The sequence below is a fragment of the Teleopsis dalmanni genome, chromosome 1 (assembly GCF_002237135.1).
Source record: "Teleopsis dalmanni isolate 2A chromosome 1, ASM223713v2, whole genome shotgun sequence".
In the NCBI taxonomy this organism is placed as follows: Eukaryota; Metazoa; Arthropoda; class Insecta; order Diptera; family Diopsidae; genus Teleopsis; species Teleopsis dalmanni.
This window is the reverse complement of record NC_051846.1, coordinates 6,538,965-6,562,311: the sequence shown is the minus strand read 5'-3', so window position 1 is coordinate 6,562,311 and position 23,347 is coordinate 6,538,965. Positions and strand designations below refer to the sequence as shown.

The 23,347-nt window shown below is 31.2% G+C and overlaps 4 protein-coding genes across 4 annotated transcripts; 2 read left to right on the top strand and 2 right to left on the bottom strand.

The window, feature by feature from the left end:
- Nucleotides 1-51: 51 nt before the first annotated feature.
- On the top strand, nucleotides 52-1,774 carry LOC119672487 (very-long-chain enoyl-CoA reductase-like). Its single transcript, XM_038083545.1, has 5 exons — nucleotides 52-181; nucleotides 239-600; nucleotides 902-1,118; nucleotides 1,187-1,302; nucleotides 1,366-1,774. Exons 1-5 carry the CDS (start codon nucleotides 176-178, stop codon nucleotides 1,568-1,570), a joined length of 906 nt encoding a protein of 301 aa, XP_037939473.1. The 5' UTR covers nucleotides 52-175; the 3' UTR covers nucleotides 1,571-1,774.
- A 2,678-nt stretch (nucleotides 1,775-4,452) lies between these two features.
- LOC119673251 (putative nuclease HARBI1) lies at nucleotides 4,453-6,034 on the bottom strand. Its single transcript, XM_038084507.1, has 3 exons — nucleotides 5,858-6,034; nucleotides 5,554-5,788; nucleotides 4,453-5,495 (listed from the first exon to the last, which is right to left on the bottom strand). The coding sequence occupies exons 1-3, from the start codon at nucleotides 5,879-5,881 to the stop codon at nucleotides 4,543-4,545; spliced, it is 1,212 nt and encodes a 403-aa protein (XP_037940435.1). The 5' UTR covers nucleotides 5,882-6,034; the 3' UTR covers nucleotides 4,453-4,542.
- Nucleotides 6,035-7,766: 1,732 nt separating this feature from the next.
- LOC119668290 (anaphase-promoting complex subunit 5-like) lies at nucleotides 7,767-10,383 on the top strand. Its single transcript, XM_038077747.1, has 4 exons — nucleotides 7,767-7,982; nucleotides 8,049-8,436; nucleotides 8,502-8,923; nucleotides 9,000-10,383. The coding sequence occupies exons 1-4, from the start codon at nucleotides 7,860-7,862 to the stop codon at nucleotides 10,332-10,334; spliced, it is 2,268 nt and encodes a 755-aa protein (XP_037933675.1). The 5' UTR covers nucleotides 7,767-7,859; the 3' UTR covers nucleotides 10,335-10,383.
- Nucleotides 10,358-13,214, bottom strand: LOC119668289 (microfibrillar-associated protein 1-like). Its single transcript, XM_038077746.1, has 5 exons — nucleotides 12,909-13,214; nucleotides 12,341-12,840; nucleotides 11,999-12,271; nucleotides 10,984-11,108; nucleotides 10,358-10,930 (listed from the first exon to the last, which is right to left on the bottom strand). The coding sequence occupies exons 1-5, from the start codon at nucleotides 12,976-12,978 to the stop codon at nucleotides 10,495-10,497; spliced, it is 1,404 nt and encodes a 467-aa protein (XP_037933674.1). The 5' UTR covers nucleotides 12,979-13,214; the 3' UTR covers nucleotides 10,358-10,494.
- Nucleotides 13,215-23,347: the final 10,133 nt, after the last annotated feature.

The following is a 23,347-nucleotide window of genomic DNA, read 5'->3' as shown; positions in this document are numbered from 1 at the left end:
ACTGTTTCATTAATCCACACGTTCCTGTTATTTGGTGAAACTAATTGAACTTTGCTTTTATTCGTCAGTTTCACAAATCAATCAAACAGAGTAGTGCTTGCGTTGAAGGGCGCTGTAGTCTAAAGAGGTTATAAGCTAAGAGTAGTCCAGTTTTTATACAATTTCCAAACAGAAAATGGAGGTAAAAAATCGAAATTGTTTTTCAAAGAATTCTTTAAATAATATTAAATATATATAGATTGAAGTTGTTAGTGCAAAAAATTCCAAAGTATTTGGTAAATGTCATGTACCGGCCACCATATCAATAGGTGACTTGCCTGCTCAAATACATAAGCAACTGAAGTCAACCCCAGCACCAAATCGTCAATCACTACGTTTGGATCCACGCGGCAAAGCGTTAAAAGACAGCGATACCCTTCAATCGCTGAATTTACGCAATGGCGTACGCATTTATGTCAAAGATTTAGGTCCACAAATTGCTTGGACGACAGTATTTCTGTCAGAATATGCAGGGCCACTACTGGTTTATTTACTTTTCTACGCTCGTCCCTCGATTATCTATGGAGCAGATGCTGATAAGCCAATATCGTTGACAGCGCAGTAAGTTATTAAAGCTCACCTCATTTTTAATTGAACTTTCCCTTTTTTTGCACCTCAGAACCAACACATTGAAATCTCATAAGTTTTTGTGTGTAATATAAAGACCTAATTTGACCTCTTCGATTGTCGTTTCGCGTTATGCTAAAAGTTTCACCAGCGTTTAAAATATAATACGCTTTGCATTAATTATACATTTTATATTATTTCTTCTTTTTTTTTTTTGTGCTTATAAATATATGTATTAGTATATTTCTTTTTGTGTTGTTGAATAATTTTATAAATTTTCGGTTTTCTATTGTAGCATTGCGGCCGCTTGCTATACGGTGCATTATGTAAAGCGATTGCTGGAAACAATTTTCGTTCACCGCTTCTCACACGCTACTATGCCAATACGTAATCTCTTCAAGAATTGCAGTTACTATTGGGGCTTTACAGCATATGTGTCCTACCACGTCAATCATCCACTATTCACATCACCATGCCAAGTGCAAGTATTGGTTGGTTTAGCGGCCTTTGCGGTAATTTTATTTATTATTTTAAGAAAAAAAAAGAATTTAAATTAATTGTATATATTATTATTTTATAGCTCTGTGAAATAGGCAATTTCTCTATCCACATTGCCCTGCGTAATTTGCGACCACCTGGCACAAAAGTGCGCAAAATTCCAATGCCTGACAGCAACCCATTCACACAACTTTTCAAGTCAGTTTGCAATTATATAAATTTTTTCATCATTTCATTAATAAAATTTATTTTTATTTTTAGTCTTGTTTCCTGTCCCAATTACACATATGAAATCGGTGCCTGGGTGAGCTTCTCTATAATGACCAACTGTTTAGCCGCTGTACTTTTTGCTATTGCTGGCGGTTATCAAATGATGGTTTGGGCTTTAGGTAAACACCGCAACTATAAGAAGGAGTTTACACAGTACCCTAAATCGAGGAAGGCTATATTCCCATTTATTCTTTAAATTAATTTACATCATTTCTTAGCCAAGCCAAAACATTTCCATATTTTCTTTTGCATAATGAACAATTTTAAATTAAATAATTTTAAGGTTTTAGGATTTTCTTATTAGTGGTGTAACTGTGACTTGACACTTTTTAATATTGTTGTTTAAATAAATAGCAAAAAATCAATAAAATGTTTTGTACATTTTTTTTGGTTTGTTTGTTGAAAAAAAAGTGATTTTTTATTGTTAATATTTTGTGTAAAAACCGGTTAAAACTAATTAAATGAGCTATAACTCTACGAATATAAACAAAACACAATATAATTGAATAGAATATAATAGAATTCTTATTTTATTTACTTAATTTTCTTTATAATTATTTACACATGTTTTACACTCTTTTTACACTGAAAAAAATTAATAATGCAAATGAATTGCATATTAGTTAATAATGCATTTGTACTTGGTAGAATTATTGTTGGACTGTCATTCCATTGGTGCTGTCAACTTTCAGGAATATAAATCCTTTTTCATAAAACCTTCAAACATTTTTCAACTCAGGCAACCCTCCTCCTCTCACTTACCCTCTATCAAATCTATATCTTTTCAAAACAACTGGAGACCTAGTGCCTTTAATGTCTCTTACTATATAGATGAACGATGAATCAGAACAAGTCGTTGCCTAAACTAACTGATAAAATGCAATGTTTTGCGTTAAACTTAACCAATATTAAATAGTTATACGAGGAAAATATATATGTCTTTTAAACAACTCTCCCACTATTGAGAAATATCTCATGGATTTATTGCTTTAACCTGCAAATTTTATTTATACATTTTTAAACAAATAAATTGAGCAATTGATTAAATAATACACAACTTTTTAAAAATATATTTTATTGTCACAAATATTTTGACTACAGTCTATAGTCAGTTTCAGGGTACTTCTTCAGGACCAATTAGCCCGTTCAAGAATATAAAAATACCTTATAAAAATAGTTATAGATGAACGACTGTGTGACATGCTCTCAGTCCTTCATAAGGATCGGTATAACTCTATTATTTCGTTGCTGAAACCACTTAAAAGCATTCATAATGATCAATTAAAATTGGTTAACTGTTACATCGGATACTATATTGAAATAAAATAAAATATAAAATGAGTGATTCTGGGACATAAACTCAGTCGTTCATCAAACTACTACACAAAACTATAAGTTTCAGTGAATATAGACAAACAATGCGTGAAAGTACTCAATAGAACTCATATCGGAAATTAAATGTTGGCAAATAGTAAAGTCGTTTCTGAAACCACTTGATAGAGTTCATAAGGATTAACGTATATTGCTTATTAGTTTTTAAAGCTTGCTCTGAAACCAATTGATAGAATTTTGATTAACTTCAGTAGTAATCAGCAAATAGTTTCTGGAATCACTTAAAGGATTTGATAAATTCTTGAAGATAACAGTAAAAAACAATAAAACCATTCTTAAAACCATTTTGAAAAATTGAGGATGTTTAAAAATAGTTTCTGAAGCCACTTAGGAAATGCAACTGCGAATTTTTATACTGCTTCCCATATTGTAAGCAACATTTTAACATTAATAAAATTAAGGGATCATGATATCTTAGAAAATATATTAAATTATATAAAATTATGATCATTATCATTATGATTATTATCTTCTTAGATATAATTTATCAAGCTCATAATTTCGGGAAGCGTTACTGTATACCCAAATTTTAAATATCAATTAGAAAAATATTATAAACTTGGTTTTTCTTTGATATTTAATTTTTTAAGTGTTAATGAATCATTAAAATAATCATAATAAAAGATTATAAAGTGTTATCTTAAAAAATAAAACTGAACATATCGATAGAATTGGATAAAAAGAATGATAAAATTCATTCTTATTATGTATACAAAGATATATTTTTAGTTGTCTAATATTTCACATATTCTGTTTAAACTTAACCGTCAGCAGGACTCAATTACAGATAATTGTACAAGTGTTTACACTTGTACTAAATAGCAAAACAAATATTACAGAGCTCTTTCGCTCTCTCTCTCTCTCGTCATTAAGGTCAGGGTATAGCCATGTGCTGAACAGTTACTTGCGTCAATTTCCAACGTGTGTCTCAACTGCAACTCTACTTTCCTAATGCACGCACCAATTTATGCCCGATTGATCTTTGGCTCGAAACAACTGAACTGGCAAGATTTCCCCACCTCTATCTGAGCTAGTTTCAATTAATTCCCATCCATCTTTTAACCCAAATCGTTACCGTTACCCCTATCTAATCCATATGGTAACCCATGCATTTGTTGTATTTCCTTTTATGTTTTTTGCAGTATAGTTCATCTTGAGTTGCAACAACAAAAAAACTTCCAAGTTCAAAATAAAATTTTGTTATTTTTATCTGGTTTGTCGCATGTGTCTAAAGTTAGAGAACACAAGTACTAAAGTATTTAACTATTAAAATCAAATAATACTTCAATTCAATTCCGTATGATGCAAGAATTTAATGTAAGATAAGGAGCAAAAGGGTCTTACAGTCAATCTAGGCGTTCATACTGGCTAAACTTTCCTTGACTAATGCCGATCTGTCCACATAGAATCGCTATATTATGTTTTATATGTTTCATGGTAAAAAGAATATTTACTTGACTTTTCTTCAGCCACTCTGATTTCTCAATATTAAAAATGTAAAATAAAAGATCCCAACAGTATAAGTTTCAAGAATGTTTATTGTTTGTCTTCCCGACAATATATTTCTACTGAAATATATTCTTTATTGACATTGCAAAATAATTAATTCTATAACAAAATGTATAAAATTGTAATTATAATTACAATATTTAATTTAACTTATAAAATGTTTACACAGCTAATCGAGCTTACATCTTAAGACTAAGGCTACATGTTATTAAATAATTATTTATATAAACAGAAATTATTATGAATATCTTTTTTGTTAAAAATAAATTAAATAATTTTTTCTTTCTTTAAATATTTAAAAAGTTGATCTCTCCGATTGATTGAATTCTTCAATTCATTTTCCTGTTCTTCGAACTCTTCCTGTTCTTCCTCACAGTCTTCATCACTTTCATCATTTTCTTTGGAGCAATTCACCTCAGTGGGTTCCCAAAAATCATTCATAGATAAGCAAATATTATGCAAAACACAAGTGCTAGCCACTATGTTGGTTATTACAGGCAAATTAGTTTGTTCCGTGAATTTGGATAGTCTTTGGAAGCGAGTTTTAAGCAACTCGAATGCATTCTCCACTACAATGCGTGTCTGTGAATGTTTTTCATTGAATTTTTTGTGAGACACACTTAAAAGCTCGTTGTTCTTGAATGGTGGCACAAGCCAATTTGTACTCGAATAAGCAGAATCTCCTATAACAAAAGATGAATTAGGAAATAATTCATCATAATGCTCCTTTGCACGTTTATCTAAGTTAGATTTTTCTAAAACACCCTGGCCACGTAAACATCCCGGCTCTCCGCAAGTAATATCGATAAACTTTTTATCGGCATCTACAACAGCTTGCAATGCGATACTATATTTATTTTTATGATTTAAATAATCTCCTTTATGCAACTTTGGAGCTCTGATAGGAATGTAGATAACATCTATTGCACCAATCACGCCTGGTATGTTTTGTATATTTTGAAACTTTTCCATAGACTCAAGTGCAGCCTTTCCTCGAGGCCAATTCACAAATTCGTGACTTATTGAAATTAGGAATTCTGTAACAGAACGAACGGTACACCATGCGACCGAGGCAGATACACCAAACAAGCCTGATAATTCTCTATAACTCACCGTGCTAATAACATACCAGACATACATAAACACTGACTTTCTATCACCGATGCGATTTCTTCCACCATTTATCTGATTGGGCAAAAACTTAGATTGTGAAAATCTCGCTGAAAAGTATATTATTATTATTATATATTTAATTTGTTTATGTGCGCACGTAATTACATATGATTTTTTCCGCCGTTTTTCGTTCAATTTTAAATTGGCGTTTAAACTCCTCATCGCTCATATCCGCAATTGTGATTTCAAAGCTGTTTTTTTCGATATCTTGTTCAAAATCGGATTCCTCTGAAGAACTTGAACTGGAGCTGGCAAAAATAACATCCAATATTTCATTGATCTCTTTTTCATCTTGCAACCGTCGCAAATCGCTGCTTCTGTCTGTTAACATGGATAAAGCCTGTGGAGCAGATTATTTGAATACCATTATTTTCTTTTAGTGTATTGGTGTAAAGTTAAATGATTTTACCACAACGTTCAGAGAATTATTCATTTTTACTTCACTTATACGACAAACAAAATAAACCTGCCGGGAAGTAGTGGGACAAACAAAATTTGAGATTCTGACAGTATGCGACAGTGCTACCAAATTATTTCAAACGGTATTCATACCCTGCTTTCACTTACGATAAGTGAGTACTGACATGTTTATACTGCAGCTAAAACTATTAAGGGCCATGTTATGCAGAGTGTCTCGGGCACGGCAAATTACGCTCTTTCGAGCTATGCCGAAAATGCATGTTATGCAGAGTGTCACATCAGTATTGCCAATTTTGTATTTTTACAATGTTTTGATACTTTTTGGTTGTGCCTAAATTTAAAAGGAAATTTAGATAGGCTCAATTTCAATTTTCCATCAAAAATAACTAGTAAGAAAAAACTCATAGAGGCTGTAATAATGTTAATTTATTATTACATTATCTTACAATAATTATGAACAGTACTTAACAGTATTTACGCCTTTCTTTAAAACAGGAAAGTGTAATAATTATATTATTAGCGATTTATAAAAAAGGGCTGTGTTGCTTACTGCCATTTTTTCTCCAAAGCGTATTAGAATTGTAGTAGTTTGCTCCTAAAAGGCGCAAATTTTAAAATCTATTACTAAACAACACTGTTTTGCCTTAGTGCCGGGGCACAAATACGCCGGCTCTCATGCCGGAGTTTGAACGGCCATATTGTATTTTTTCTCATTCTCAAATTTAAAATTTACATTGAAAACAACAACAATTGTACTCATGCCGTACCCGAGACACTCTGCATAACATGGCCCTAATGTTAATATTTGATTTAAGCATGTGAAAGAGCTGTATCAAACGATTGTATTTTCTTAGAAATGTCAGTTATGACAGTAGTGACTATTTTACTTAATAGAAACTATTTTATTTTATTAGAGAGATTTCGAAAAGTAGTGAACTACAACAGCAAACATTTTATTATATTATTTCGATTGTATCTTTGGCTGACCATACTATTGTTTTGAGTATTGCCAAATACTCATCATTAGCGGTCTTGAAATTATTTCTAATATTTATTTAAGAAACATATTTTTTGCAATGTTGTATTCGACATCTTTGGTGAAATTTCTCTTGATTTATTTATAATTAAATTAAACAGCATGAAAGCTCTATGGTTAATTAATTTCATTAGTGAATTTAATCAAATAAAATTTATATTATTAGCTAATAAAACAGAACTTAATTGATTTAAATATAAAAATACATATATGCTACCTTAAACTTTTGTTCATATGTTTCGTTAAGAATACAATCAGCGTGAAATGTTACTAAAAAATCTAATATATAGGTCGTGTGCGAGTTAGGCTAAGTTGATGCTAAACCAAATAGGAGATTTTTTGGGATTTTTTTGCACTGCACACATTTAGCCATTTATCAACACGTATCGACACATCACTACATTATCGGCTCATCTTAGAATTTCACTTATTTAGAACGCAACTTAGCCTAACTCGCACACGTCCATAATCGCTTATATTTTTGATAAAAAAAAATAAAACATATATGATATGTTATTACCAATAAAGCGTTATTAATTATATTATAAAGTCTCATTTCGATTTGATTATTTTTCCAATATATGCATATATATACTTTTTTAATTAAACTAACTATAGACATATATATATAATTCTATATATAATTCATATATATATAATTATTTAGTAGAAAATTGCAAATATTTTCATTATAAAAGCGATATTCCTATATACCGTAAGTACCGCATATCGTAAAATATTATATCGTACCGTACCACTTTGGAATATGTATGTGATGTGGTAAAAAATTATTGGTACGCCCTATGCGTTCGAACTTCATTTGGTTGGTTTATTTTGAAAATTTTGTTTTGTCGAAGGCCGGTTTGATTTGTTTACAATATAAAATAACAAATGTAACTAAAAACTTATTAATAAAAGTAACAGAATCTAAAGGATATTAATTTGGAATTACAAAATGAGCCACTTTGAAGAGCTGGATGCTTTGGATCCGCGTGGACCATCTGTGCCACCACCAAGAATTGAAACTCCAACACCACACAAAGTGGCCGTCGTTATGTTGGTGCAGAATTATATCAAAGTAAGTATTGTTATGCAATAGATTTAAGTGTAATCTCAATCAAAATAATCTTAATCTATTGCTTAGTCCAAGCGTACTGCCAACGATTCGGGTTATCAATTCCTTCCACAATCGAGACGCAATTTTTGTATGCTACTCTTGAAGCTCATACAATATCCTGACATGACATACAACGACCTACACAATTTACTCACCTCGCCACGTTACAAAATCGATGTCGTGCATCTGGACTGCTTCGAGAAGAGCATGGCTGAATTATTCTCGAACGGCATAGAAGTGCTCTTTGATTTTGCTGAGCTGCAGAATATAGAGAAAATGCTTGCAGAGGAAGTTGGCGTCTGTCAATTCAGCATAGTTGGCTTGTACATACGCAGAGTAGGTGTTGTTATGGAGCGTATGTCATTCCCAGAGATGATGGCACTCTACAAAAATATTTGCATCTATTATGAAAAAGGTTTTCTTAACTTTCAATTATGTTTTATACTAAGCTTATAATTATTGTAATTAATTTATTTTTAGGAATACGGAGTTTAGCTATTGGTCCACGTAAAGCTGCTGGGCAAATGAATATTGCGGAGAGTACAACTAATTCTAATAATAAAACTACAAATGCTGAAGCTACTATCGATGAGTGCGCCTTAGACACTGACACTGTACATCAAGATCGCAATCCACATAGCAAGTGGTCACCCAAACAGGCTGATCTCTTTGTTACTCAACAGTGTAATCTATTGGAAAGTAATGAGCTACGCGCTTTGCCACCCATAGAACTGCAAACCAAACTGGGTGAAATCGTGCAAGATAATCCATTGAACTCCAAAGCATACTTTTTGGGCTACATGAATCAGTTGAGATTGCGTGATTTCTTTGGTGCTATGGATGCACTACATCGTTCCTTCGATCGCAGTCCCTTACAAATGACGAATCAATATGAGCAGAAGGTATGCGTAGTGGACACACACAATTTTTTAAATTTAATTGGATTCTATATTAAATATTATATTTTTTGTACTCTAGGGTTTTCAGTATTTCAGCATTAATCTCGCCGTCCTACACGCCAGCTTCGATCATAAACGCGAAGCTTTAAGTGCACTACGTGAATGTATTATGCTGGCACAGGAGTGTGGTGATAAACGTTGTTTGGATCTTGCAAATGCTTGGTATTGCCTACTAAACAGCCATCGAATGTATCCCTTCGAGAAGAGTTTACCTGACATACAAGATCCCGGCTTAATGCAATCTCTTTCCTTGGCCATACAATTCGTAGTTAAATTTGGAGCACAGTGTGGTTACATGCCTCTGGATCTCTTCGAACTACTCTTGAAGAGTGATGAACTTAATAGTAAAAATTACATTTTGGAACATGTTTCCGATTCGTTAGCACTGCGTTCAGCACTTTGGTGTCTATATGGACGCTACGAAATGTCTGCTATGTATGCGCAGTTGCTGCTCAACTTAAAGAAAACCTGGGTATTTGGTGATGTGAGCAATTCGGAGAGTGTCTGTAAGGTTCTATCAAGCCTGGCACTTTGGTTGAACATACAAGGAGAACACCACTTAAGTGCTGTGGTGTTGCATAATGCGCGCAAACGTTTTCCACGCTATCCGCACGCAGCTCAATGGATGATTAGTGAATGCCATATAAAAATACAGCAATGCATCTATCGTTGTCGTTGGCAGGAAGCATTAAAAGCTTGCTGTCAACTTTATTTGCTGGACAAAAATGACGGCAATCTGCAGCGCGCCACTGTATTGGTGGCAAAACGTTATTTTAATGTGGCACGTCGCCTACTGCACAAACTGCTGGAAACGAGTAATTTGGACATTTTAACAAACATACGTGTGCTGGTCCTGAAGGCCATCTCAGTGGATTGCATGTCATCACAAACTATAGAACTGCTTATGCGTGCCTCGGTGTTAGCTGCCTCGGCGTATCTGGAGTATGAACATGCAATGGTTGATATGGTGCTAGCGCAAGTGCTGCTCAGAATGGGTTTGATACAGAAAGCTTTCCAAGCAATTAAGAATTGCATGGAAATCATCTGTATTAATGGCGGCATCTATGATCGCGCCAAGACCGATTTTATATTTGTTAAGTGCTTGGTGGCAGCAGCAGATAGCAAGGGTATGAAGATTATAGGTCTTCTGAAATCCATACCGATGTTGGAGAACGCAATTGAACAGTTTAAGAAACTGGAGGCACATGCAAAAGTTTTGGATATTTACGTGTATCTCGCCAAGACCTTTGACGAATTGAAGGAAAGAGAGGAACGAAATAAGTATGCTTGTAAGTTCAAGCAATATTTCAAGTCGCATCCGGTTGCAAGGGAATATCTTGGCATGATATTTTGAATAAAAACAAATATTTTAATAAATTGAAATTAAAATTTATTCATACGAAAAGGAATTATATTTATAAGTAATATATATATGTATGTAAATGTTAATATAGTGAAAAGTTAGGAGTATTTATACTTAACCAAATAAATGTATCAGTTAGGCAATGTATTAATTATTCCATTTTCTTACGTTTTGACAGCGATGGCCTATCAAAATGCTGCTTCATGCCACCAGCTTTTTCATTATGGAATTTAATATTATTTGTTGTCTCGGCATACCAGGGAGAATCAAATTTGGTTGTGTCCTGATCTACTAAATGCGTATATTTGGTACGTCCGCAACGTCCAAAATTCTTAACCTGCATCACTTTAGGCAAAATTGTCTTGTCAAAGTGATCTTCCAGTGTAGCTTGTGCGAAATCACGTTTAAGTACATCTTCTTCCTCGTCCAGGTAGAAGGCACCACGATGATAATATTTCTGTAAGAACTTATATTTGCCTTTGCTGGCTTTGTTAGTGATTAATTTTGGATTTGTGCGCATTTCCTGTCGACGTTCTTCCTCAGTTAGGTTACGCAAACGATCAATTTCAAGCTTGTCACGTTCGGCACTAAAAAAAATGGTATTTAATTTGAAATAAATAATTTCTTCCACAATTCATACTTTTCTCTTTCTTCGCGATCACGTTTCATGCGTTTCAATTCACGCAATTTCCAGGCTTCATACTCCACTTCATCATTCTCATCATCAGTGCATACATCATCGATTCTGGCCTCTGCGGTGTCAGGCTAAAATAAAATTATATACATAAACCCATTGAATACGATATTGAATTTTTACTGTCCGGAATCAAAATATTTGGACAAATATATTTCAAAGAATATAAGTTAAAAGCTAGGCTTCCTGCTCATCATCCGCAATTTATTTAAAATTCTATTATTAAAGCATTTTAAATTTGGTAACACACAAAACAGCTGTACAGTCAGTCAAAAATTCAATTAATTAAAAAATAATAAAAAAATATTTGTTGTTACAATTTTACTACTCTTCGAATACTAAAAACCCTTTATTGAAAAGAATGGTTTAAGAATTTAGATTCTTTCGTCAAAATGGACGTAAAAAATCAATAATATAGACTAGTAACCATCTATTCCTAAATTCATAAAGTATATAAAAATTTTCTATTAGCCGCACTGGGAGTATTAGACAATAGTAGTACTTCTAAGGTAGATACACAACTCTAAATGGGACTACGACTCCATCAACCGTGTCTCCAACTTCTATTAAAAAGAAATCTAAGGTCTACGAGTGTCATTTGTAGCCCTTAATGTAGATACAGCTGCATCAACCAGAAATGATATTACTGTAGACCCAAAGCCACTATTTTGCAGATGGACAGTGTATTGGAGGGGGCCGAAATGAATCGAATAATAATATGCGTGTATTCATTAGTAAAGTATATTAGCTATTTAATAAGATAAAATTTTTTTTATGACTTGTACCTACGCGCCAGACACAATGGTGTAAACGTTTCGATTTGATGAAAACCGGTTCAACTCAACTTAGCCTCAATCATAGTACTTTAGTTTTAAATAAATTCCTAACAAAACATCCTTTAAGTGTATGAGCAGGATATGCTCTAGAAGCAACCAATGCTAATTACCAAATTTGCACTTACTTTCACCTTTTCCAAATCCTTTTTGACACTATCTTCGACCATACGTAGGGTATGTCTGCGTCTTTCCTTAGCAGATTTCTTAGCTTCAGTTTCGAGTTGTTTTTGTTTCTGTGCCTCACGTTCCTTCTCCTGTATTGTAGCTCTGTCGCGTTTACGTACAAAAAGTGGTTTTAGACGTGGTTCATTGTCTTCCTCACTTTCAGTTTCCTCCTCATAATCTGAACTCTCGCTATCTGATGATTCTGATTTGTTTTCTTCTTCTTTTTGTAAAATCTGAAATATAGTTAGATTATTAAATTTTTTTTTTGTTTTTTTTTATTTTATTTAAGCAAAATAGTTCACCTCTTCTTCTTTTTGTTGCTGCAACATGCGTTGACGTAGTTTCATACGTCTCTTCTCCAATTCAGTTTCACTTAATTCTGAATCAGAGTCAGACTCTGAAGCTAATGTGATTTTATTTGTCGATGCTTCAATAGTGCGGTTGGGTTCATTCTCGCTTTCCTCTGATTCTGTTTCAACAAATTCTGGCTCATGTACATGTCGATGACGATCTTTCCGTTCCAGCTCTACATCATCTTGTTCTACGGGACGTGCACGTAGTCGCCTTAAACGTGGATCATCAAATTCAGCATCATCATCTTCATCGGCTGCTCGCTGAAGTGCAATTTCCTCTTCACGCCTTAAGCGACGCTCCTGCTGCGCAATTGCGGCAGTTGTGCGCTTCCGATGATCGATGAAGTCTTCCAAGTCACTCTCATCGCTGCTAGAATCATTTCGTGCATAATCTGGACGCTTGCCTGATACGTACCGTTGCACTTTTACTTTTTGCATAGAAATCTCACCTAAAACATAAATAGAATATAAATTAGCGTTGGCACTGCACTTGAACTTGCGCGCATTTCGTAATAACCTTTCTCATTTCGCACTGGCACAGCGCCTGCAGTGCTTTGTATGCCCGCAATAATTACCGGCAAACTCATTTTATTTTTTCAATTGAAATTGCAATCAACTTTTTTATAAATAAAATTTTCCCAGATTTTTTCTTCTTCTGCTTCTATTTGTTGTGTTCTATGTTGGCGATGAAAACGTTTGCCAGCTGACTGTCAAATTTGTGTGTACACAAAATTGTAATAAATTTGTTGCTATTTGTGGTTTGTGTCCGTGCTATTCGGTGTTGCGATGTTTTTGGCTCAACTGAATTTTTCAATTTCGTTTTAGTTTTAATTGTTTATTGTTGTTTTTATATTTTGCGTTATACAATTATACAATTGAATTTGTTGAATTAATTTTTGGTATTTATTTTCTTCTAACAAACGCAATAAGGAAGTAAAGGGCAAAAATAAAATATATGAAAATATTTCAAAATATATGCAATTGTTATTGTTTTTTAATTTGCGAAAAGTTAAGTGTAATAATAAGTGCAACTACTACGAAAAGACAGTTTCATTCCAATTACAAAAACAAAAAAAAAATAATAATAAGAGAAAATATTGTTTTAAAATATTAGCAATATCCGTTATTTAAAAATAGAGAAAAATATTTTCTCATCTACAAAAGAAAAAAAAAAGAGAAAGCGGAAGTCACTAAGAGATTTGAATTGTTGATGAAATAAAAATAACTTGACAATTTGTAATTAATTAATAAATTTCTTTAATTAAATAATAACCCGTGCAAGTTGAATTTAAGTGGTGATACATCGATAAAAAATTAAAAATAATTACCGTGAAAAATTTGAACTTGGCACCGGATTAATGGAGTTTAATTAAACGCGAAGGAGAGAGCGAGACAGTGAGCCACGTAATTGCAATTTCCCAAACCGGGCACTTTTCCTTAAAAATACGTGTCTATGTATTTATATAGTATTTTTGTGAAATATTTCAAAGTAAATTAACCACGTATAATTAGTGAGAGTATTTATATACTTAAAAATTTTACATTTTATAAAATCAATTCAATTAGATAAATAATTATTTTAATTTGAAATTATGAAAATAGACGCACGTGCGGTTTAAATACATTAATCTACAAGGATAATAAAACGATTTTCATTCAGTAAAACTAAAAATAGACTATATATATATAGATAGCTACAGTAAGTACATAGGATTTAAATAATTAAAATTAATTTAATAAATATCAATAAAAAAAAATTTGATAAATTTTTTTAAAAAATTTTTAAATTTGATAAAAACTTTGAGCTATTTCAGTATTTTAGATTTCTTCTACGGGAGACCGCCACATACTTATCGCCTAAGGACAACTCTCTAAAATTGCTGCCTATGGCATATATGCGGCTATTTAAAACGCCATTTCGTTATATTTTATTATTAAACTGCCAACTCGAGAAGTTGAAGATTATACCGTAAACTCTGAATTCGGCAGAGTGGATTCAGTAAATTTTTAAGCAATATTAGTTTGGTAAGTCATAAATAATTTAAATTTAATTTATTTAAATGAAAAATATTTTTATTCTATTATTATTATTATTATGAAATAATAAGCTATAAATTGTTATTGTTTTTGCTTAAGTGAGTTTCCAATCTAAACCTAAACAGACTATGTTTACACTAACAGTTTTCGGACATTATTTAAATTTAATTTATTAAAATGAAAAATATTTTTATTCTATTATAATTATTATTTTAAAATAATAAGCTATGAATTGTTATTGTTTTTGCTTAAGTGAGTTTCCAATCTAAACCTAAACAGACTATGTTTACACTAACAGTTTTTGGACATTATTTAAATTTAATTTATTTAAATGAAAAATATTTTTATTCTATTATTATTATTATTTTAAAATAATAAGCTATGAATTGTTATTGTTTTTACTTAAGTGAGTTTCCAATCTAAACATAAACAGACTATGTTTACACTAACAGTTTTCGGACATTATTAGCATATTTTTATTTGGAGTTTGTATAAAACATGACAGCTATAATTAGCTGCTTATTTGTAGAGTTATTTGCGATAGTATAAACGAAACTTACGAATATTGTAATACAAAGTATTGTGTTTTATAAGCATATAGCAAAAGAACAACATAAAATAAACTCTACTTTTGATGGCAACTCTGGAAGAACTGGACATTTTGTTAGGCTTATATAAAAAAAAAAACATAAAAAAATAATTAGGACTATTTATACCTGAAAAATTGCGTTGTTTATATCAATACTTAATAATTATGTCTAAATAATATATATGAATAAATATAAATATGAGGTATTGTAACAGTGCCAAGTTGTTAGCGTCAATGCTATCGCTGTCCTCTTCTTATTCATTGCTCGGTTAATGGCTTTTTTTTATGGCTAATCACTAAGAGTTAATTTTTTCTTTATCTCTCATGTTGACGTTATCAAAATTTACTGTTAGCTTTATTTTTACCATGTATTGGACTATAGGCCATGTTATGCAGAGTGTCTCGGGCACGGCAAATTACGCTCTTTCGGGCTATGCCGAAAATGCATGTTATGCAGAGTGTCACATCAGTATTGCCAATTTTGTATTTTTACTACTTCTTGGTTGTGCCTAAATTTAAAAGGAAATTTAGATATGCTCACTTTCAATTTGCCACCAAAAATAACTCGCATGAAAAAACTCATAGAGGCTGTAATAATGTTAGTTTATTATAATATTATCTTATAATAATTGTTAACAGTACTTACGCGTTTCTTTAAAATCGGAAAGTGTAATAATTATATTATTAGCGATTTGTAAAAAAAATGCTGTGTTGCTTACTGCCATTTTTTCTCCAAAACGTACTAGAATTGTAGTAGTTTGCTCCTAAAAGGCGCAAATTTTGAAATTTATTACTAAACAACACTGTTTTGTCTTAGTGCCTGGGCACAAATACGCCGGCTCTCATGCCGGAGTTCGAACGGCCATATTGTTTTTTCTCTCACTCTCAAATTTAAAATTTGCATTGAAAACAAAAACAATTGTACTTATGCCGTGCCCGAGACACTCTGCATAACATGGCCCTATAGATGTCACACAATAGGAGCTGACTCCAACTGCCTGCTTTAAAGTCATACCTATGTTCATATAATGCTGGAGGATTTTTTATTTGTTGAATACGAATTCATTAGGGTTAGCATACATTCTCTTCTCCTTTTCTATCGAAGTTGTTTCCAACATCATTCTGAAATCTGCAAAATAAAAATAGGTACCACTGGCTTTCCATATATGGAAAACGCTTCATCTGAATCTATATCTTTAAATGATTTTATACTCCCTATAAAGTTCGTCGTATTTTTATCACCTATATTAGATATATTATTTTAGATCAGCAATTAATCGAGTTCTGATGAATTCAGAGTTGAAAAAATCTCATCATTTTTAAAAACAATCTGAGTCAAAATGTACTTAACTGTAATAAAACATTTTTTAATTGATCAACTTTGCTTGAAAATATTTTGAATTTAATTAAAATTAATTAAGTATAAAGTTTTGTATTTGTAATTAACAAAAATCTTCCACTTTGCATTGAAGCGCCACACTAAGCTCAGATTATTTTACGTCATTCTGTCTCGCATATAATAAATAATTTACGCAAATTAAAATGAAATTCAAAGAATTATATATAAAAACAAAAACAAAAACAAAGACAAAAACGATATAAACATATGACAATATATTAAGAATAATAAACAAACAAAAATTGCATAAATTATTTTATCTGAATCAAAAAGTATCTCACTGAAAGCTCACGTGAGGTGCGTCGAGCTCAACTTGAACTCACGTTTATAATTTTGAAGCAAACGAGGTTAGCTGGCTTAGCGCACTTTCTTCTTCATCTTCCTCTCTTCCTCTTATATTAGATCGGGGAAAAACTTTACTCACATTCACGAGAGTATCTTTTTATCTCTTACCGGTTTTGTTTAGGTTTTGCAATAATTCAGTAAAAAAAAAGTACAACTCCGATTTATGAGTTTGTTTTTGTTTTGAATTGTTTGTGTACTTGGAAGCAGGCATAAATACGTCACAATCTTCTATGTCATGGATGTTGTGATAGTCTTAAGCTGGCCTCTTAGAAGCCACAGCGTCACAGTTGTTTGCTTGAATAGAAAAAATCCCAGTGTTGTGAGTTCGGTTTGCATTACCGGCTAAAACTGCTCTTGTGCGGATTTTGTTTTTACACGATTGTGTAATGAAGTTAAATAATTCTCTCTTAATTAATATGTAAAATGGTTGAGTTCATTAGTAAACACAGAATTTGTTTAGGTACTTGAAGGCATTATTAATGCATTTCTTATTTGTAAGTTATTAAATGATTTACAATGTAAATTATGATAACAATGTTAGTACTTAAAATGAAACAGCATACTTTCAATATTTATAGTTTGTTTTTAATGTAATTAAAATTTAATTAATTATCAAAAAAAAAAAAAAATCAAATACCCACAATTCAGCATCACACATGGAGTTCTTTATAGGTCAATGTATCTCAACATTTTTGGTAGTACCTCCCTCTTAGATCAAGTTAATTGTGTCGAAGTTCCTAGGGATACAATTAAGCCTTTTGGTCTAATTTGTTAGAATATAAAAACTCAGAAGTTTAAAAACTACTTTGAATACTAGTTAAGACCTAAAATGCTTCTTTAAGGAAGGTCTTGGAGCTAGCTAAGATCCTTCAGAAAATAATTTCCTAATATGTTTAGTCAACGCAGTGTAATAGGCAGACGTGAGGCAATTTACTTCTACTTTATTTATTATTTATTATTAAAAGAAGGGATTGTACACTGTGACTTAAAAGATCTATTGTGCCCCTTACTCTGGTTAGAGTGTTTCTCCAAGTCCGATTTCTTTAATGAAAGACAATATAGAGCCTACCTTTCCTAGTTTTGAATCTTTATGATCCATGAAATACTCTCCTAGGTGTTTCTTCCGCTTGTGCATCAGTGCCGGGCACTCTCCAAGCACTATGAAATATCCTCCTAGGTGATTCTTTCGCTTGTGCATCAGTGCCGGGCACTCTCCAAGCACATGGTATGCAGTTTCTCTCTCTTCTTTACAATATTTGCAGTCTGAGTTGGATTAAACTCCTAACTTCGATAGGTGATTATTCAATCTACAGTGACCCGTCAATAAACCCGTATTAATACTTACTTTTACTTTAGAGCTTTAAAAATTATTAAAAAATTATTAAAAATTATTAAATAATTATTAAATAAAATAAATAAATAATTTAATAATAATAATAAATAATAATAAATAAAATTAAAATAAATAATTATTAAATAAATATTAAAAAAATTTAGTAGTATTCTAAAAGATAAACATATTATTCGAGCACATGCGTTTTCAAATGATGATGTGAATCCTTCACCTTTCACAGAAATAATCTTTTTAATATTCTCGTTTGCTAGTATATGTATTAGTTCAATAAGTTCATAAACGGCGAGAAACAATATTGTAGATATTTGTGAGTTTTAATTAAACGTATTCTAAGAAAATAAATTTAAAACAATACTTCACTGTACATACACATGCATTTGCTGCTCAACTTAGCTTAGCTAATGATAAAGTGCTATCCAAAAGCACTTCTCATTATCGAATCTCAGAACGGTGACCGGCTCCTCGGGGAGTTATGCAGATCTGAGGTCAATTATTGCTTAGTTTGATGAAGTGATAAACAATAATCCGGTCAAAGTGTAACGAGGGGTTATGAAGAACCCTCGCTGTTAATAGAGAATAAAAGTGCTCAAGTGCACAGACTCAACTAGCCTCAACATAATAATAGAAAACAAAAATTAAAAGTGTTTTTTAACAGCATTAAAAATAAATAAAATTAATTCACAATTTCTGTAGTAAACCCCTCTATAAAAATGTTCGATGTTAAAGAGGAAGAAGAAATGAGACCGAACTGTTATTAAAATAATAAAAAGGGCTTAGACTGCAAGAAGTCAAAAGAAGTTAGATTCTTAGATTAGGTATAATTACTTTCTATGTGGAGTACCAATAATACGTCATCATGTCTCTTATAGAAAGGATTAGAAGACATACGTATTTTACACTCCTATGACACTATATTAAATGGAATGTTTTGGTATCGGATTCTAATGTACATATGGTGTAATATGAATTGGTATTCTTGTTTTGTAGTTCAAACTAACCAGGAAGTAAGTACATTGACACATAACTAAACTTACAAAATTGGGGTCATATATAGGATATTTATATATATGTATAATTATATTTAATTGATACATTATTGAGGATATATAAAATGAGGATATATATAGTAAGAGCTTGACAAAGTATGAGGGTGTTAGGGTGTGTGAGCGTGTTAAAACTCAACTAAGTCCAGTCTAAGGATTCGTACATCTCAATGCGACCGAGGCCCTAAATATATAGACCTAAAATTTCAGTGTGCATTTGGGCGATGTCAAGAGGAGTAGATGTGCAATTGGGACACACATTTTGGTCATTTATACAAAATGGTGTTGTGTTGTATGTTAAGATGTGGATTTTTATGTTATTTTGTGACCTTGTGGGGATGAGTTGAGGATAAGGTAAGGCATTACATAGCGTGGTATTGCATTACGTGGCATTACATGATATGTTATTGCATTACGTGGTATTATCTAGTGTGGTATTCCATGATGCGGTATTATATGGTGTGGTATTGTAAGGTTTGGTATTAATTGACGTAGTATTGCATAGCGTGATATTGCATGTCATGGTGTATTATGGTATGCTTTGGGATGGTATGGTTTTGTTATAAGTTCGTTGTAGTAAATTAAGAGTGGTATTTGATTTATTTATGCTAATTTATTTAAGAAAGCCATTGGGTAATATATTGTGTATATTGATCAAAAAATATGTTTATTTACTTATAGGTTTTTATTACATTTAGTTTAACATTTAAATAAAAATCTTAATAGTTTGTTAATTATATGGTATAGTATATAGGTATGGAACACATTATTTAGCACCTATTATTAAAACATACTACAGTTTGCAGTAATGAACCTTAAAGTCAATTAATTAAAAGTGTTAATTAGTAATTAGTTAAGTAAAATTTCTTAATTGTTTCAAAATTTTATTAATTTAGTGTTAATGATTTTAGAACTCCCGTGATTAAATGATTCTATTAAGATTCTATAGCAAAAAATGTTAAGTGTTGATAAATTATATTATTTAAATAATATACATTGTTTAAATTAAAATTCCATATAATATGATTTTATTTAGTGTTAATTCATTTATAAATCTTCTATTATATTGTCTAAATTGGAGCATAGTTCACATGTATGTTATTAATATTGATTGAAGCCTTGAAGTTGTTTTGATTGCCTTCATCAAATAATTATATTCTTGTGATCTTTGATTCGATTTTACGTGACTCTTGTCGTTTGTTGTAATAATAATTTACAGAAGAATTTGTTATTGTTAATTAGAGACAACTACAGAATTCAAATGAAATGATATCGCCATGGATTTATTAGGTCCATGCATATTGTTGGCCAGCCAGCAATACCTGGCTATAATTTCTCTGGTAAGGAAAATTTCTATTTTATACTATATTATAAGTAAATTAAAAATTGTTTCGAAACATACTCTCAAAATTTTTATTTCAATTGAATAATATTATGGGTGACACATGAAAGTTCGGATGGCAATGTCAGCACAAGTACTGAATGTGATAATTAAATTATGGATTAACGCACTCTCCTTGAAAGCTAATTGAGAATTTATTCTGTACAAAAGAAATTATGGACAGTTTCTTGATAAACGCAAAATAATTTGGTTAATAATTAATAAATGCCATGCAAATAATTTGTATTCATAATATTAAATAATCAGTTACAGTGGAAGATGAAGTACGGGCACTACTATTAATTTTTATCTTTTTTGCTCAAGAATCTTGAGTAAGTTCTGATCGATGGGTTCTGATAAATGATGTCTCATAGTATAAAACTGAAAATAGCTAGAAATATACTTGTTTAAAATATTAACATTTAATTTACGATCTAGAGTAACGTTTTGTGTATTAAAGTAAATATTCAATCTAAATACTTAGAATCGTGATGACATCTTATCATAAAGTTTGAAAATTGAAATTGTATTCGTGAGTCATTTATCGAAATAAATAATTTATTTCTGTTCTTACGAGTAAGAACCAGAACAAAAGTTTTATGTGGCTTCCGCGAAATGGTAATAACCTTTACAGATATAGTAGTTCTGTTACAAAATATTAACGATTTACTTAGTAAATTCAGTCAACTGTATTTCCGAATTTGCTTTTTGTTTTCAGTCTTAGTTACGTTAATTAATTCGATCGTAAACCATATATAGCATTGTTGGTCGCTACAGGTACCAGTCGTAACTTGACCTCTATGTAGATTTATATTAAGTCTCATGCAATATGTATACACTTAGGGTCTGAGTCCAGTCATCCCATTCACCTCATTAGTGGAATAAAACAAATGCAACTTAAATGCCTTAACCGAACGGTTAAGAAACTTATCATACTAAATATCTTTAAATAGTGGATTTTAAAAGAAAAAGTCTCTCAACATGAAAGATAAGTAGGTAACTATGTCTTAGATATAAATTCAAGCACATATTGACGCTGATAAACAGAAATAGAAGAGATCTCACTAGTTGGTCTATTATTCATTACTGACATCTGGCCTATTAGGAAGCAAATAACCAGAATAGCAATACCTCAAATTATTGATATCAGAAATAGAAATCTCAATAGACGCCCTATTACTCATTATTGACCTATTATAAAGCATATAACTAGAATTTACATCTGCCATTAGGCAGAAAAAAAATTATTTTTATTTTCTTTCTACATGTCGTACTCATGTCTTTGGAGGCGAAGGATACTTCAGATAAAACACTCTTCTTGCTTTCCTTTTCAATGTCTTAATAGAACACGTTACTGTTCACACCTAACTTTCTTAAATGTAATTAAATGATATCTAGAAGGTTTCCTTTTCCGCTTATCCTAGTTGTAGTTGCTAAGATACAGATCGTCTGTTTCTAACTGGCATTTATTGAGCCAAAGGAGAGCAAATATTATAGCTATTATAAAAGCTATTATAATAGGTTTATAGACTGACTTTGTTCAGGCTTTATTCTCAGGATAGCACATTAGATGTTTGACCTATGATTTTATTAAAACATAGTTATTAAGTTTTTACAGTTCAGTATAAATATTTTAATATATTCGAATCGAGTTTTATATATATATTTTATATTATATTTTAATCTTTGGAATATTATTGTTTTTAACAGTGTACTTAATTCAAAGCTTTATTGTTTTTTTATGAGAAATTTTATTATTGATTCGATTTTACCACAGTTTTATTTTTAAGATATTTTTATGTGTTTTGAGTGATTATTTTGATTGTTGTTAGATGTACTTTTTTAAAGAAACAAATTTAGAACATTGGCTAAGAATAAGTTCTGTTTTAAGTATTACTGTTTTAACCAATATATCAGAATAGAAAGTGTTAGACAAATTTATATTTATATTGATAAAATATCTTAGTAATAATTGGTTAATATTTAATTAACATATAAAGATAAACTGCTTTCTTTTTCTGTTTAAATTTAATAAATGAAGAAGAAGAACATGAGAAAAGTGAATTTAAATATCTTCGTATCGTATCGAATTGCTTTTGAAAATGAGATGTAGCGATGCGAACCATAACACCACATAGAATTATTTTCTTAAAAATTTAATTTTGAATATATTTTGCTATTATTATAATAGAATAATTAATTATAATTGAACACATTCAATAAGATACTGCAGCACATCTAGCAGTTTATTTCAGATATTATTTTTTCCGATATAACTGGATTATTTGAGACACAACTGGTTTACTGGTTAACTGGTTTATAATGGATATAACTGGTTCATGTCGAATATAACTGGTTTATATCAGATATAACTCGTTTATATTGGATATAACTGGCTTATATTGGATATAATTGGTTTACGTTGGATATAACTGGTTTATGTTGGATATAACTGGTTTATGTTGGATTTAACTGGTTGACGTCGGATACAACTGGCTTATATTGGATATAACTGGTTTACGTCGGATACAACTGGTTTATGCCAGATATAACTAGTTTACGTCGGATATAACTGGTTCATGTTGGATATAACTGGTTTGCATTGGATATAACCGAATTATATCGGATATAACTAGTTTGTTTCAGAAAAAGCTGGTTTATGTTGGATACAACTGGTTTATGTCTGTTATAACTGGCTTATATTGGATATAACTGGTTTATGTTGGATATAACTGCTTTATGTCGGATATAACTGGCTAATGTTGGATATAACTGGTTTATGTTAGGTATAACTGGTTTATGTTAGAT

Coding starts and splice junctions, on each gene's coding strand:
- LOC119672487 (XM_038083545.1), top strand. Junction 601..901: donor CCAATATCGTTGACAGCGCA/GTAAGTTATTAA, acceptor TTTCTATTGTAG/CATTGCGGCCGCTTGCTATA. Junction 1,303..1,365: donor CCATTCACACAACTTTTCAA/GTCAGTTTGCAA, acceptor TTTTATTTTTAG/TCTTGTTTCCTGTCCCAATT.
- LOC119673251 (XM_038084507.1), bottom strand. CDS start 5,881: ATGAATAATTCTCTGAACGTTGTG. Junction 5,789..5,857: donor ATAATTCTCTGAACGTTGTG/GTAAAATCATTT, acceptor TCTGCTCCACAG/GCTTTATCCATGTTAACAGA. Junction 5,496..5,553: donor AACGGCGGAAAAAATCATAT/GTAATTACGTGC, acceptor TATACTTTTCAG/CGAGATTTTCACAATCTAAG.
- LOC119668290 (XM_038077747.1), top strand. CDS start 7,860: ATGAGCCACTTTGAAGAGCTGGATGCTTTGGATCCGCGTGGACCATCT. Junction 7,983..8,048: donor TGGTGCAGAATTATATCAAA/GTAAGTATTGTT, acceptor TCTATTGCTTAG/TCCAAGCGTACTGCCAACGA. Junction 8,437..8,501: donor TTGCATCTATTATGAAAAAG/GTTTTCTTAACT, acceptor ATTTATTTTTAG/GAATACGGAGTTTAGCTATT.
- LOC119668289 (XM_038077746.1), bottom strand. CDS start 12,978: ATGAGTTTGCCGGTAATTATTGCGGGCATACAAAGCACTGCAGGCGCT. Junction 12,272..12,340: donor AGCAACAAAAAGAAGAAGAG/GTGAACTATTTT, acceptor ACTATATTTCAG/ATTTTACAAAAAGAAGAAGA. Junction 11,109..11,998: donor AGGATTTGGAAAAGGTGAAA/GTAAGTGCAAAT, acceptor ATTTTATTTTAG/CCTGACACCGCAGAGGCCAG.